This window comes from Esox lucius, chromosome 7, assembly GCF_011004845.1.
Source record: "Esox lucius isolate fEsoLuc1 chromosome 7, fEsoLuc1.pri, whole genome shotgun sequence".
In the NCBI taxonomy this organism is placed as follows: Eukaryota; Metazoa; Chordata; class Actinopteri; order Esociformes; family Esocidae; genus Esox; species Esox lucius.
Window position 1 is genome coordinate 27902091 of NC_047575.1, and position 15683 is coordinate 27917773.

Here is a 15683-nt window from a genome sequence, read left to right on the forward strand (position 1 = left end):
AGGGAGAGTAATTGCACAAGTTAAGCAGAGCTCTGTTTCCCCCTAGTGCCAAAGAAGAAGAATCTGCACCTTTCCTTTTGTAAACTAGAGACTGATAAAAACTATTTAACCCTTTCAAAATGATGACATGCAATTTCACGTATTTAATGCTTCTCATCATAAACAAATAACAAGCTAAGAAATAGGTAAAAAAAATCATAGCTAGTTTGCCCCAAAGATTCAACCACAATGTATAATATCCTTCACAGGTAGTTGCCTCTAAAATGTTTGGCATCTTTGATAAAGATTGTTACAAAATGTTGTATGCAATAAACAACTCTGGTAAAATTGACACTTTATGCTAAATAAGTATAATGAAAATATATTATATTGTACTAATACAATTGCTCATAGTTGTAATATTACATATTCATAAAGATACAGTCTCTTGCAAAAGTATTTCTACTCTTGACTAACTATCTCATATTACTGTAAACGGTACATTGAAATGTTGTTCTTTATTAGATTTTATTATAAACAAAAATTAAACTCAAAATGTATTATGATAAGGAACATTGGTTTCATGTTGGGAAATATTTGTAAAAAGAAAAGCAACTGAAACATGTTTCTAGCATAAGTATTCAACCCTCACACGTTAATATTTGGTAGGGCAACTTTCACTACAAAAACAACTTTAAGTGTTTTGGGGTAAGATTGTTCCAACGCTCAATAATGTAAGTTGCACAGTGTTTGGCCCATTCCTTTTGGCAGATTTGCTCCACGTTGTTCCGGTTGGATTTGCTCCACGTTGACACCTGTGGACCGTAATTTTCAATTAGTGCCATAGATTCTCAATGGGATTGAGATAAGGACATTGATTTGGCCACAGTAGGACATTCACCTTTTTGTTTTTAAGACACTACAATGTTGCTTTGGATTTGGCATTGAAATTAGTATGGATAGGCAAAAAAGAACCTCATACCTAATTTTGCTATTACTGGTCCTGGGGTCTTTGACAAGGTCAATGTCATCATGAACTGTATCAGATACGTGCAGATTTTTTGCCAAAATCCTGGTTTCCTCTGCCAGAAGGCTGAATCGTGGCTGTGAGTGGAAACTCCAGAAATATTTTTGACATTTTAGTAATTTGGCAGCATCTTATCCAGAGTGATTTACAGTTAATGCATGCATTTTCAGAACCTAGATGGAACAACCATATAACTCCATAGTAATGAGAACATTATTTTCTATTAATTAGTTATCAGCAAATGTCAGAACTGGACATGCAAATACAAATAAGAAAACCAAATAATTAGGTTATCTTTGAAAATGTAGGATTTGCAAATGAACAGACCCTCTGCTATCCTAACCTCATGGTGAAGCTGGTTCCTCAATCTGATTCCTCCAGATCAGGAGCTGCTTTCCTGTAGGGTGGGACAATCAAAAGCCCAGGCATGGCTGAATGAAGAGCCTGAGTTGGGATCTAAGTTTTGAGCATTGCCAGAAGGTAACACACAACAAAATCCACCTAGAAATGTTTTACTGACCGCAACATGCAACAGCCATCTCAGCCCACGGACTTGAATCAACTTTAAAACTTGTGGTTTGAATTGAAAAGTGCAGTTAACTGTAGCAGACTGAATGAATGATCTGGAAAGATTAAAAACTGCAAATTCCACCTGCAATTCAAAACCAACTGAACTAAACCCAAAAGCAAAAGATACTTATGCCTGCAGATGTCAGCGTTGCTCTTACCTAAGTCTTGAAGATGCAGTGCATGACTTTAGTATAGTATGTCATGGATGTGATTTGTGCATCATCTGATGAAAATCACTTGATTTCAAATTAGTAAATTATTGGTATGATAGTGATTGTACATATAGGTTGAATTAACACTCAAAACCCTGTTCTATAACTTTTTAAAGCAGGCATTAATTTGAAAAATTCTGCTTTGTGTAGGAACAGTATTGGGTCTAGGTGACATGGGGGTTTGGGGAAGAAAACTTAATGCTGTGTTCATTTGCAATGGGAGTGCTTGGATGCTAGTAGTTACCACTGGAAAATGTCACTTGACTAAGTTGGAACTCAGTAGAAATTAACTGTTTGTTAACTATTTGTCAATATTAACTGTTTGGTAATCTGTATATGAGTGAGCTCCATATGTTAGATTTCAAAGGCTAAATCTCACTTTTGTCCAAACACTTACACTACTCTTTTATCTCCTCACTGATCTGGTCACAGTATACACTGTCTAAATTAATAGTCCTACATCAGTAAGTCAACAGATGGAAAGTAGATTTTGGAAATAGGCTACAGTAAATAGAATGTTTGACATGTAGTGAATAAACTGTGGTGAATAGACTATTATTAAAAAACACACCCCTGTCTGTTTGCCTCGATTACATGAGCCTATATGGGAGTGTAAGACAACTTGAAACTCCTCTAGCTGTGCTACGAACACATTGGTAAGGTATGTAAAATGTTGCTTCCACAGTATTGTATCATTCCCATATTATCAACATCATTGCAGTTGTGTGGTGAAATAAGAGCAGGAAGTTCAATGCGCTGAGAGTCCAGAACATCAAGGCTAGCTCTGTAGACAAATGGATTGCATTATACATGTTTTTGGTGGACCCAAGGTTAAGTAGTTGTTGCTTTTGTCAGTAACTAATGGGAATGCAAATGAAACCGCAAGCGGGCAACGTGGTCTCAGGGGAATACGTAACATACTATATGTAAATGTGTGTTACACCCAATGTCATATATGTAACAGAATTCAGGAACAGGGGCTTATGTCGCATGTCACTACTTTTCAGGAGAGCTGTATGTAAGAAGAAAAACATTCTGGGAGATTTTATCTTTTTTGTAGTTAAAATCCCTCTTGAAGATGAAACTTATTGTGACCTAATAACAAACTAGTATAACAGGTTACATTTCAGTGCGCTACAAAAATGTAAAATATGTTATGAATTTACTACAACATATCATATGTTACTAATGCTACCGAAACATATGATATCTTCCAAATTCACAGAAACATATGATATAGTATGTTTTGTGATGTTTCTATTGTTACCAATATTTCATTGTGATTGTGAAACGCTGAATGGGCTAAAGGCTTTAAACAAGGCTTAATACTGCCCATACAAAAATCTAATAAATGGCCATATACATTAAAAGACTTAACATATATTTTAAAATATATGATAATATATGTTAATTACATATTTCAATCTGACATATATAAAAAACTGTCAATTCTTGTATATATTTTGACATATATGTACATATGTGTTTATCAAACCAAATATATGTTTACAACATATATGCTCATATAAGACATATAAGTTACATACATATTGCTATATATTACATTTCCATATGGGTTTTGGAAATATGATGACATTGGTAAAGTACACAAATATTTAATGGAAAACCACTTGCACTCAATTTCTAAAAATATCATTCAGTCACAATATTTGACAAACACAGTATTAGTATGGTGTTCCTAATAATCCTTTAGGTGAGTGTAAATTAGGCCTACACAATGCAATAAATGGACATGGGCGCTTTTATTTTGAAGGTTTCCTCATTACCATACGATTGTGACGATAGTGCTGTTGGTAGAACACTAATTTTGCTACCACGTTTTATATTACCTCACTGCTGACGAATTTCCAGGTAATTGGTGGGGCAGTTAGATCCCGGTTGTTGCCTTATAGAAACGAGTAGGTTCGTTTGCTGGATACATTTAAGATTGATCTTGCTGGTGAATTGTCCGCCGTTATTGTTGTAGTCAACAGAGACACAATTTCCATCCAAGCCAGGACAAATTGAAGGTAAATTCTATAATTGGCTGCATTGTGTGCTATTCAGGATGACTGATACTTACGTTATTTATTATTGTTTTGCTTCATATCAAAGTAAATGAAATACAGTTATCGGCAAGGCATGTGCATTGTCAACAGCTTGACTTAAACTAACGTTGGTTATTGCAGACTTGTAAGTTTTATTATATGTTCAACAGAACATCGTTTTATCAAAACCAGTGTATGACCACATTCATTAAAATACGTGTGTTCCATTCAATGTTATTCTCTTATTTTTTATGAAATGGGCCTAAAAAATGTGTTTTGTAGAATTGATTAAGCTATTTAAAAATAAAACCCCAGTTGACCAGTTTCAGAAGAGTAAAATCAGCCCCAGTTCTTGGCATTTCCACTACCATGCTTTTCTGTTGGGACAAGTCTCTCTTGGTGTGAAGCAGTGTTGGATTTTTACTAAACGTAGCAGTTTTATCTGTGACCAAAAAGGTCAAATTTGGGCTCATCTGTCCAGCGTAGGGACTGCAAGAACATTTTCAAGTTTGTCTGAGTGGCCATTGGGTTTTTGATTACCACCAAGGCACATAAACATGTATGTTCCTTTCTAAATTATGTCCAATCAAATGAATTTGCCACAGGTGGACTCAAGTTCTAGGGATATCTCAAGGATGATTAAAGGACACAGGATGCATCTGTGCTTAATTTAGTGAGTCTTTGTAAAAGGGCTGAATCCTTACTTTTACATTTTCAACTTTTGCACATTTCTGAAAATGTGTCAATGGGATATTGTGGGTAGATTCATGAAAAGCATATTTTATCAATTTAAAATGTTTATAACACAATTTGTTTTGAAATGTTCTTGTTTCTTAAGGGGGTGTACTGTATATGTGTAAATAGTGTATATATTCTATAAAGCATGTTGTTTGAGTTGTGGATTTTGAAATATGTTCATGTCAGACTTTTCACATCAGATCTTTAAAACTGACTTAATTGGGGAGAAACTATTAATTGGGCTGCTAGTGTGAAAACCGTTGCCAGGTCTTGTCGGCCTACATTAACTACTTGAAAACCGACTTCCCCCTTACACGATCCCCTTGGTAGAAAATCCCCTAATAATTACTATTACATATAAAATAAAATGCTGCTGGCTAGCTCAGTGTAATCATTTTTTATTTAGTAATTTACAAGAATAACTAGGGTTACGAAAGTCCTGCAGAACCGCCCCATTAGGAGTTTGAAAAACCTCATGGGCCATCTGAACCTCAAAAATGTCAACCGCTGTACCATTGATTGTCTTTATAATCTGCACCACTGCTTGGTATAGGAACAGCACTGCCCTTGATTGCAAGAGGGTGGTGCTTAACGCCAAGTTCAGTACCCGAACCAAGCTCCCTGCCCCTGTCAAGGTGTTGCTCCTTATTTCTATTGATGTGTACTGTACAAATGATGTGCTTAACATGGAATCCTTGCTTCTTAGTAGATATTTGCTTGCTAAATGTCAGTACATATTTGACATCAGGTTCTTGCTAATTTAGAAAAAAATATTTTAGACTAATATTTCTTCTAGGATCATCAGAAGCGCCACGGTTGCCATTGTTACTGCGTGAGAATTTCTGAATTCTCTGTCCCTCCCTTCAGGTCCCTACGAGGTTGTCCTTGTCCATTCTTCAGAATGGGTTTTGGCAGCTCGAGCTCTGGTGAGCCTAAACCTCTGTCTCAGAGCGACCACCAACTCCAGCAGAAGGAAATAAGCTTTTGTGAAGGTCCATGCCACGCAGAGCAGATCCTCCAAGTTCTCAACGCCTACCGTCAAAGTGGCACCTTCACTGATGTTGTCCTGCAGGTGGATGGTAGCAAGTTCCCATGCCACCGTGTCGCTCTCAGTGCCAGCAGCATGTATTTCTGCAGTATGTTCAATGGAAAACTTCGTGAGAGCCCCCAGCAGCTTGTACCCATTAATGGAATCTGTGCCTCGGCTATGGAAACAGTGTTAAACTTCATATACGAGGGCAAGGCAACGCTAGACAAGGCCAATGTGAGGAGTGTGTTTAGTGCCTGTGACCTGCTGGGCATCAGTGTGCTCCGCAAGGAATGTGTGAGTTTCCTGGAGGAACGTGTAGACCACTCCAACTGCCTGGGCATCATGGATTTTGCAAGCTTGTACTTAATAACACCTCTGGTAGATAAGTGCCAGACAATGTTGTACAGGGACTTTGTGAAGGTCTACAAGCACAAGGAGTTCCTAAGCCTACCAAAAGAGCGTGTGGTAAAGCTTCTGACCAGTGATCAGCTCCAGGTGGACAAGGAGGAAGTGTTGGTGGATGCAATGCTGAAGTGGGTGCATCATGAGCCTGGAGAGAGAAAAGGGGCTCTCCGGGAGCTGTTGGAACTGGTGTGTTTACCTTTGGTGGACCCTGTTTTCTTTGTCAATTTGGTGGAGTCGGATGACCTCATCCAGGACTGCAGGGAGTGCCGCCCAGTACTACAAGAAGCCAGGATGTACCATATTCTGGGAAGGGAGGTGGAGTCTCCAAAGACCAGACCAAGAAGGTTTGTGTGAAAGCTATTGGTGTCAAAAACATCCAGCCTTCTGTACATGCAATAATGCTTTACAGTGAATGATATTACAGGTCCTGCGTGAAGAAAGACTCACTAATTTAGTATTTAATAAACAATGAGTTTTGGCAGTCACCTGTAGGCATGGTTATACTATGGGTTAATGTTTAGAATAGGCTTAAACTATAAACAACTTGGTTATTTTAGGCATTCTTTCCAACTGCTTAAGATAAGGGCTACAGATTTGTAATGACAAAAAATGTTGTTAGTACTGGGTTGGAACACATTTTTTTCATGACCTAGACTTATAAGCTAATAATTATTCAGTTTCTGTGATCAGAATGACTCATGTGCCACTAATTACGTCAAATATATTTGTAAAAGTAATAGTACATAATCAGGTAGTGTGTTGTTTAGTCTAACTTCAGTTCTAACTGTCCGTTTATGCTCAGGTCCATGGGAAGAGCGGAGATGGTTGTTGTGATTGGAGGCTGTGACCGAAATGGCTTCTCCAGACTGTCCTTTACAGAGAAACTCAACCCTTACACTAAAGAGTGGGTCCCCGGGGCCAACATCCCAGGATACCCCAAGTCCGATTTTGCCAGCTGTGAGCTGCAGAATGATGTATACATATCAGGTGTGCCACTTGTATAGAAAATACAAAAAATGTATAATCACAAGATGAAAAAATGGTACATATTACTATGGTTTTAGAGCAATATTTGACATTGGATGATAACTTATTACTATTACCAAGTTGTTAGTTTAGAGTTTTACTAAAAGTTCCCTAGACTAGAGAATATGTTATAAATCAAGGCAATAACCATTAATATTCCATGTGGTGTTGAGCAAAGTATGTTCCTATGAAACTCTTTTCTACTTTACAGTTCCTCAGTCAACTGACTTGCTTACAGAGCTTCTGCTTATTTGAAGGAATACATTTTCTTCCTGTTGTTCAATGTGGGGTATCTTTCACTGCTTTTCACATCGTCTCTGCTCTAGATGTACTTACCCAGACAGACATGCCCAAAGCTTATGCAAAGCCCAAGATAGCTCAGTATCCTGTATTGTGTCTTGCTATATTTAACAATGGGGCAAACTAAGGGACATAGCTAAGCTAAGTCTTTGAGTTTGGCATAATCTTCTGTACCAGGTATGCCGGTTACCGTACCTCTGAAATGGCCACCATCCTGGGCTTTTCACATAGTGATTGTGATCTAAATAGTAAACGTTATGTGAAATTAGCTCTCCTACTCCTACATACATTTGCTAGCCTAGATATGGCACCTGATCTGATTGTTTTGTATTGCAGGAGGCCAGTTGAACAGCTCCGACGTGTGGCGATACCTGCCACAGGTGGAATATTGGGTCCGCGTTGAATCTTTGTCGAAGCCTAGGTGGTCGCACAAGATGGCAGCTCTGCTTGGAAAAGTGAGTTTGCCATTGCTTCTTATTCTAGATACAAAGTTCCGTTATCATTGACATTCATGCATGAGAGTCAGAGTTGCGAGTGCTAAGGATTTTTCCTATATTGTTAAACTTGTTCCAGCACAAACAAATCTGGAACTAACTTACAATTTGAACAAATTAGATATTGTGGAATAAGAATTTTATTCATTATATATGTAGGTGTTTGACTGGTTGTGGTTGTGGTTGTAGCTTTATGCAGTGGGAGGCTTCAATGGGATGGAGCGCTTGTCCAGTGTGGAATGCTACAGCATCTATGACAACCAATGGCAGACTGTAGCCCCTCTACTGCTGGCTGTGAGCTCAGCAGCTCTGGCAGGCTGCTCTGGCAAGCTCTATGTCATTGGAGGAGCTGTAAGCAACGACTGCAATACCAACAAGGTGAGCTGAAATCTCTGGTGTACAGTAGCTGCTCCTGTTGGTCAGTGATAAGGTGCATGAGGAGTTTGATTTTATTAAGATAACTTTTCCAGAAGAAGCGGCTATTATTCCTGAGATGCAGGGGTAATATTGGGCCAGCCCAACCAGGGCTGATCCCTAGGACCTACGATCCAAACAAAACCCAGACAGGGCACCTTTGGTTATTTGAAAATCTAATCGCTAATCTAAAGATAATTAAAGCATTATTTGGATCCCCCCATTATCATGAAGCAGGAGACACTGTACCTGTATATAAAATCCCCAAATTGCAATTCACAAAAAAGAAAATGATGAAAACTAAATGCTAGGTAATTGGTGCTGTGGTTTGAGAACACTCAAATGTTGCCAGTGTAAGAGAAATGGCAAACGGCTGTGTTTACCGTACACACTAATATTTTGAATATACAACTTAAGCCAGCACAGTAGGTTTTTGTACTTTATTTCCCTGAGATTCGGCACAATGTTTTTCCAGGAAAATTTTCAAGATATTACCATGCATCTTGTTACATGCAGTGGGGAGAACAAGTATTTTATACACTGCCGATTTTGCAGGTTTTCCCACTTACAAAGCATGTACGGAGCACTCCTTAGTTGCCCTGGCTGTGTGTTTCGGGTCGTTGTCATGGTAGAAGACCCAGCCACAACCCATCTTCAATGCTCTTACTGAGGGAAGGAGGTTGTTGGCCAAGATCTCACGATAAATGGCCCCATCCGTCCTCCCCTCAATATGGTGCAGTCGTCCTGTCCCCTTTGCAGAAAAGCATCCCCAAACAATGATGTTTCCACCTCCATGCTTCACGGTTGGGATGGTGTTCTTGGGGTTGTACTTATCCTAGGTTGTTGGCCAAGATCTCTCCATCCTCCCCTCAATACGGTGCAGTCGTCCTGTCCCCTTTGCAGAAAAGCATCCCCAAAGAATGATGCTTCACGGTTGGGATGGTGTTCTTGGGGTTGTACTCATCCTTCTTCTTCCTCCAAACACGGCGAGTGGAGTTTAGACCAAAAAGCTCTATTTTTGTCTCATCAGACCACATTACCTTCTCCCATTCCTCCTCTGGATCATCCAGATGGTCATTGGCAAACTTCAGACAGGCCTGGACATGCGCTGACTTGAGCAGGGGGACCTTGCGTGCACTGCAGGATTTTAATCCATGACGGCATAGTGTGTTACTAATGGTTTTCTTTGAGGCTGTGGTCCCAGCTCTCTTCAGGTCATTGACCAGGACCTGCCATGTAGTTCTGGGCTGATCCCTCTGCTTCCTCATGATCATTGATGCCCCACGAGGTGAGATCTTGCATGGAGCCCCAGACCGAGGGAGATTGACCGTCATCTTGAACGCCTTCCATTTTTTTTATAATTATATTTTTATATAATTATTTAAAAATCATACAATTTGATTTTCTGGATCTTTATTTTAGATTCCGTCTCTCACAGTTGAAGTGTACATCTGATAAAAAAATTACAGACCTCTATATGCTTTGTAAGTAGGAAAACCTGCAAAATCGGCAGTGTATCAAATACTTGTTCTCCGCACTGTAAATACCTGACTTGACTTCTCACCATTTTCATGGTAGCCTTGTCTTAATGTATGCCTGTAAAACACTGTTGAATTACTTGTGCATACAGTAAAGCACATTAAGAAATTAAATGTATAGATGCCAAGTAGTCTAGTATAAATAATTTTGAGTTTATATGAAACTGCAGGAATTTTTTAGACTGGTTTAATTAAGGCTACGAACAAAGCCGGAGAGCTGGTGTATTGCACACTCAATTTGAAGGGTGCCAATACTTCTTGACTTGACTTAAAGGTAGTTCAGCGTAAATGGCGTGCATTGTACTAACTGGTTTCTCTACTTATTATTTCTCTAGAAACGAGAATGCATTTTGGAGGGATCCTGTTAATCTCAGTAGACAGGTTGTTGCTCATTTAAATAGCATTGACATGAAAAAGGAATGCTTGCGTTTGGAAAGCTATCCCGTAAGTCTTTGTAAACCAGTTGGTGCTCATTTATATAGCATTGCTATGAAAAAATAATGCATGCGTTTGGAGGTATAGCCTGTAAATCTCTGTAAACCAGTTGTTGCTCATTTAAATAGCATTGAAGTGAGAAAGGAGTTACAATTATGTAAATACCTCATGAAATAACAGTTCAAGCTCAAACTCTAAATGATGCCATCAAAACAGATATTTTTAAGAAAAATGAATAACCATAGGGTAGCCTAACATTATCTTGCACAATTGATTTTTTTCTAGCCTGTGATCACGGCGTAGTGTATCAACTGAAGCAACTGGTGAATTGTGGGTTAAGAACACCCACTGTAGATACACTGTATCAAATGTCAACCCAAGTTCTTCAGTTTCTACATAAGCCAAAAGCCTTTGTTTTGTTTTAGTGGAATATCATACCGTGCAACCCTTTCTAAGGAAACTATTTAAAATCACATGACCTGCTCAAGTTACATCTTATCAACTTACACAATATAAATTTTAAAAAATCGTCCATCCTGCAATGGCGCCTACTAACTAACAACATTCTTACTAGCCTCTTTTTGTACTGTCCTTTGTTTTTGATTCAAAACATAATATACTTTTAAATCAGGCAATAAAGTTGGCATTGACACAATTACTGACACCTGAGACTCAATATTTTTTAGTGCTGCCTTTGGCCACAATGCTGCAATAAAGCACTTCCTATAAGTATGGATAAGCTTCGTACCCTTCTTTACTGGCATTTTTGACTTACTATTCTTTTCCCAACTTCTCTAGTTTGCCTAGATTTAAAGGGTGCCTCCAACTGCTGTTATTAATAAGACATTTCTCCAAATCACCTGAATGTTTGGAGACCCTGGTTACTTAAGGATATTCAAAAGTGACTTGGCCATTAAAAGTGAATAAACATGTTCACACAACCGCATTACTTTCATTTATTTCTTTTTTGCTACCGGTCACTGAAGTTAACAGAAGTGTGTAATGGCTGTTTAAAAAATTTGAACTTCAGTTTACCTTTGCCTATAGACTGCTTTAAGGGTAAGGGGACACACACATTGTGTTTAGTTTTGTCTTACACAACCCTGCTAATGCGATCCTTGCCTTAGAAATCATCTGGTTAAATGTTATGTTCTGTATGGAATTCTATTGTCCATATAGGTTCAGTGCTATGACCCAGAAGAGGATCAATGGAGTTTTGTCGCATCGTGTCCCTTCTCTCAGAGATGCATCAACGCCACCACGCTCAATAACACCATCTATGTGGTGGGAGGACTCCTGGATAAGATTTATAGCTACACTCCAAAGACCGACACCTGGAGCAAAGTGGTGGATATGCCAATGAAACTGGTTAGTGTAATTGATACTAAAGCAAGTAGTTATAAGCAGAAAAGCAAGACCAATTATTTTAGATCTTTTTCTCATCTCTAATAGATAAACAACAACATGGAGAACAAATGGATTATAAAATTTGGTTGCATAATTATTTGTTTATTCTCATGAACTAGACTTAATGGTAGCTGGGTCAAGCTAGGTCAACATATCAAAAGTGTGGAAGACCAATAGTTGTCTTCCACACTTTGGGTATGTTGCCCAGTTGATAGTTTTTGATCAACTGTGTGAGCACTGTGTCTAGATTCTCAGTACATTTCTTTAGTAACCTGGGTGGATATACAATCTGAACTTTAATGCTTTCTTTGGACTATTGTTGCATCGCTCTCTGTCCCGAACAAACCTAGGAAGTGGAAAGAATAATGTTAATTTTCCTGCTTTATCAAAGTTGTTCAGATACACACCCACATGCTGTTTTTTTCCATTCCTCTTTGCAAAAAGAAGAGTTCAAGAGTTCAACCATTCCAGGACATTGATCTTCATTTTTGCAGGCCATTCCTTGGTATATTTGTATGTCTGCTTTGGGCTGTTTTTTTTATTTCAGATTTTGGCAGAAAGCAGCAGGGTTTGTGCCAAAATATATTGATATTTGGGCATTTTCATTATCTCTCTATCTTGACCACAGCTACAGAAGCAGCCATGTGGCATAACAGCCCCATAGCAAGGATTGCATAGCGAGTAAAATGTGAGTGGGCTTGGATGTCCTTTTTATGAGATGGCTCAGACTTGACTTGAGTGGTTATAATATGCAATGAGTGCCCTGTTCCTGACAAATTCTTACTGATCCTTAAAGGTTTCCATTGGCTTGGTAGCCTGTCAGGTGAACTTTCTCCATGCCCTGTAAACAACTTTGGAGGAATGTCTTTGCAATGTCTTGATGGTGCCATATTGCTTACACTTCCTAATGTTGGAAGTGTTCCAAAAAGTAAAGCCTTAAAAATACAGTATTTCATATTCCCTAATATGTACCATTCAACAGTAGGATGCCTTAAATCTTTCTTTTCTTGTTGTGGACAACGATATGCAACCAATAAACCTTTAAAAAGGAATCCTACAGGAACAGCTGAATTATTTTAGAGGCCCATCAATTGAATTGATGTCCGGTGACAGTAAATTATCTTTGTACAGGACTTTAAGTTATTGGTTATTATTTTTCAGAGAAATTATCCAGTTCTTTTTCAATTAAATATTGAATAATTTATTCATGGTGAACAATTGTCTGAAGTGATTTGTCTTGTCAAAAGCTGCATTTGAACATTGAGACTTGTCTGACTGTCAAGCCACATGTTTATGAAGCTTCAATGCCAGGCATGCAGTAGTTTAGTTTGGCCTGTCTGGAGTGAAATTCATTCAGCCTGGAAATTCAAAAATTCTCCAAGTAATTGAAAACGGAGACAATTTGTAATCGGTGTTTCAGAGAGACAGGGCTAATTCAGAAACAACTTAACATACCTAGATGAGCACTGCTACTTGGAGATGCTTTATGAATAAAGTAGAACAGACCGGCAAGATGGTGTTAAATTTGTCAGACACTTTATACCTCTGAACAGGTTACATTTTCTGGATGGTTCACATAAACTGCTACAAACTGGAAACGCATGAAATACCCTGTCCTTTCAGTAAGTTTGCCTGAGTTTTTCAAGCACTTCCACATGTTGGAAGAATGGGTCAATCCATTCATCTAAACACAGAATACTAATTGAAGGGATTGTATCTTGTTGGGAGAAGGCTCAAGATGGCGTGGTGCTTCATGTTTCCTGAAATCAGCTACAGAGACTATACCTATTTGAAATGTTATAATACTCATTGGGTAGTAACATTACCTGGCTAAGCAACCTCATCTGCAGCTAAATATCTTCAGCTAAAATAGTTAATTATACAGTAGAGTGGTCAAAATATTGAACATGTGGAATTGGACAGAATGGTCACTATGCAGAGGGTATAGCCACATGTTATCAGTGGGAGATGACAGCGTTGTTTTTGTTTTTTTGTCTTTACATACATTCTGAACCGTGTGTTTTCCCCTTATGACCCCTTACCCCTGTTTAACTGTCTGTCCGACAGGAGAGCAGTGGCCTGACTGTGTGTGAGGGTAAGGTCTTTATCGTCGGGGGAAGAGATGAGCATGCCGCTGCCACTGACCATGTGTGGACCTACTGTCCCGAGTCTGGTAAGGTGACAGACGAGATACCCATGTCACGCAGTGTCAGCTACCATGGTTGTGTAACTGTCACCCAGAGGCCACCACAGAAGAATTTCCGCTGAAGAATAAGATGTTGCGTATTGGGGAGGAGAAACTGATCCTAGACCTAGGATAACATTTTAGTGTTTGCCTATTTATCCTGCATTTACTTACTGTCCTGCCTTTTTTCTTAATCTTCCATTTGGTGTAGATCCTGACAATGAAATCAGCTAGACTGTCAGATGAATTGCCTTTCCATCAATACTGTGGTTTCATCCCAAACTGCACCCTGATCTCTATATACTGTACTGTACTAAGGCATTGGACACAAGTAATGAACTATTTGCAGTATAGGGTGCCATTTGGAATGAAACAAGAGTAACCTGCCTCTGTGGTTTTTGTATGTCATAGACAAAAAGATAAGAGATAAGTGCGAAGGAGTGCCATGATGGACAATGGTCAGTTGATTGGGTCCTCAAGAAATGCTCACATTCCTCAGTGGATGGTCTGTAACAACTGGTTAGAAGTTATAAAACAAACTTCACATGAACTATAGATATTTTTTCTGATTAATTATCACTACCTCTAGATTATTATTTGAAGCAAGCGATAAGTAGACCTTTTGGAAACCGCAGTAGCTATTTGATTTACACTCTTAAAACACGTCTGTCTAAGTCTCTGTTTTTGTGTGCACATATTTTTGTTTAAATCATTATGTATTAATTCAAATGGAATAACATTTTAAGTCAAGAGAAGACCCTCTTTCTGCATTTTATTTAATTCTTGGCCAGAAACTGACAACTCATGAACTGACTTTAAATAGGAATCACTTAACTCAGTTTTGAATTGTAACTTTAGATTCACATGCATTGCTCTGATGAATCTGTGAAAGCACATTGTGACAACTGCTGATGTAAAAAGAGCTTTATAAAATAAATGTTGTGTAACAATTTATTTTAGAGACTGACATTCATGAAATTGTTTAATAACACACCGATGACTAGCAAGTTTTTGCAAAGTGAAATGAGAACAGCACTGACTACATTGAACATTGTATTTTTTTCTTACCAGAAACATATTATTATTTTGTTGATAAAACTCAAGTTAGTCACTCTAAATGGCCAGTAATGTGTGTGTTTATAGTGTGTATTTATATTGTAATGAAGAAACTAGATCATAACATACTGAATTTTAATGCACATTGAGAAAATCCCATACCATAATATGAACCGATGCAGGTATATACTGTATTGTATCACACTTACAGACATTAAAAAATGTCATTCTTCAATATGAAACATGTATACTGAATATATTTTACATTTCTTATTGTCAACTGTGAAATGTGATAGTGTTTCTTAATGTTTTATTTCCATTTTGTATGTGTTTATTGTTGTAATACAGGGCTCAGCTGTAAAAGACGATAGTCTGAGTTGATTTCTTTGTATAAATAAGGTAAATAAATATACAAATTGTGCTTTGCTAAAATATGCAGAACCCTGACAAAGTTTCTAATTACTGAATTAAAAATGGTATATTGCAATTTTGCTCTCTTGTACATTTGTTTTTATGTTGGTGGATATTTGTAAGAAAAACTAAATAATTAAATAAGTTGCTTGCATATACAGCTCTGGGAAAAATTAAGAGACCACTGAATTGGTAAATTCCACAAATTCAGTTTCTCTGGTCTTACTATAGGTATTTTACTATTCATAGGTATGTGAGTAAAATGAACTGTTTTTGTTTTATTCTTTAAACTACCGACAACATTACTCTCAAATTCCAAATAAAAATATTGTCATTTAGAGTATTTATTTGTAGAAAATAACAACTGGTCAAAATAACCAAATAAATATGTATTGTTTTCAGACCTCA

The 15683-nt window shown here is 37.9% G+C and overlaps 1 protein-coding gene across 1 annotated transcript; it reads left to right on the forward strand.

Annotated features, from left to right (window-relative positions):
• Window positions 1–3638: 3638 nt before the first annotated feature.
• Window positions 3639–15331, forward strand: klhl35 (kelch-like family member 35). Its single transcript, XM_010901715.4, has 7 exons — window positions 3639–3818; window positions 5442–6353; window positions 6812–6996; window positions 7672–7790; window positions 8019–8207; window positions 11396–11584; window positions 13691–15331. Exons 2-7 carry the CDS (start codon window positions 5476–5478, stop codon window positions 13889–13891), a joined length of 1761 nt encoding a protein of 586 aa, XP_010900017.2. The 5' UTR covers window positions 3639–3818; window positions 5442–5475; the 3' UTR covers window positions 13892–15331.
• Window positions 15332–15683: the final 352 nt, after the last annotated feature.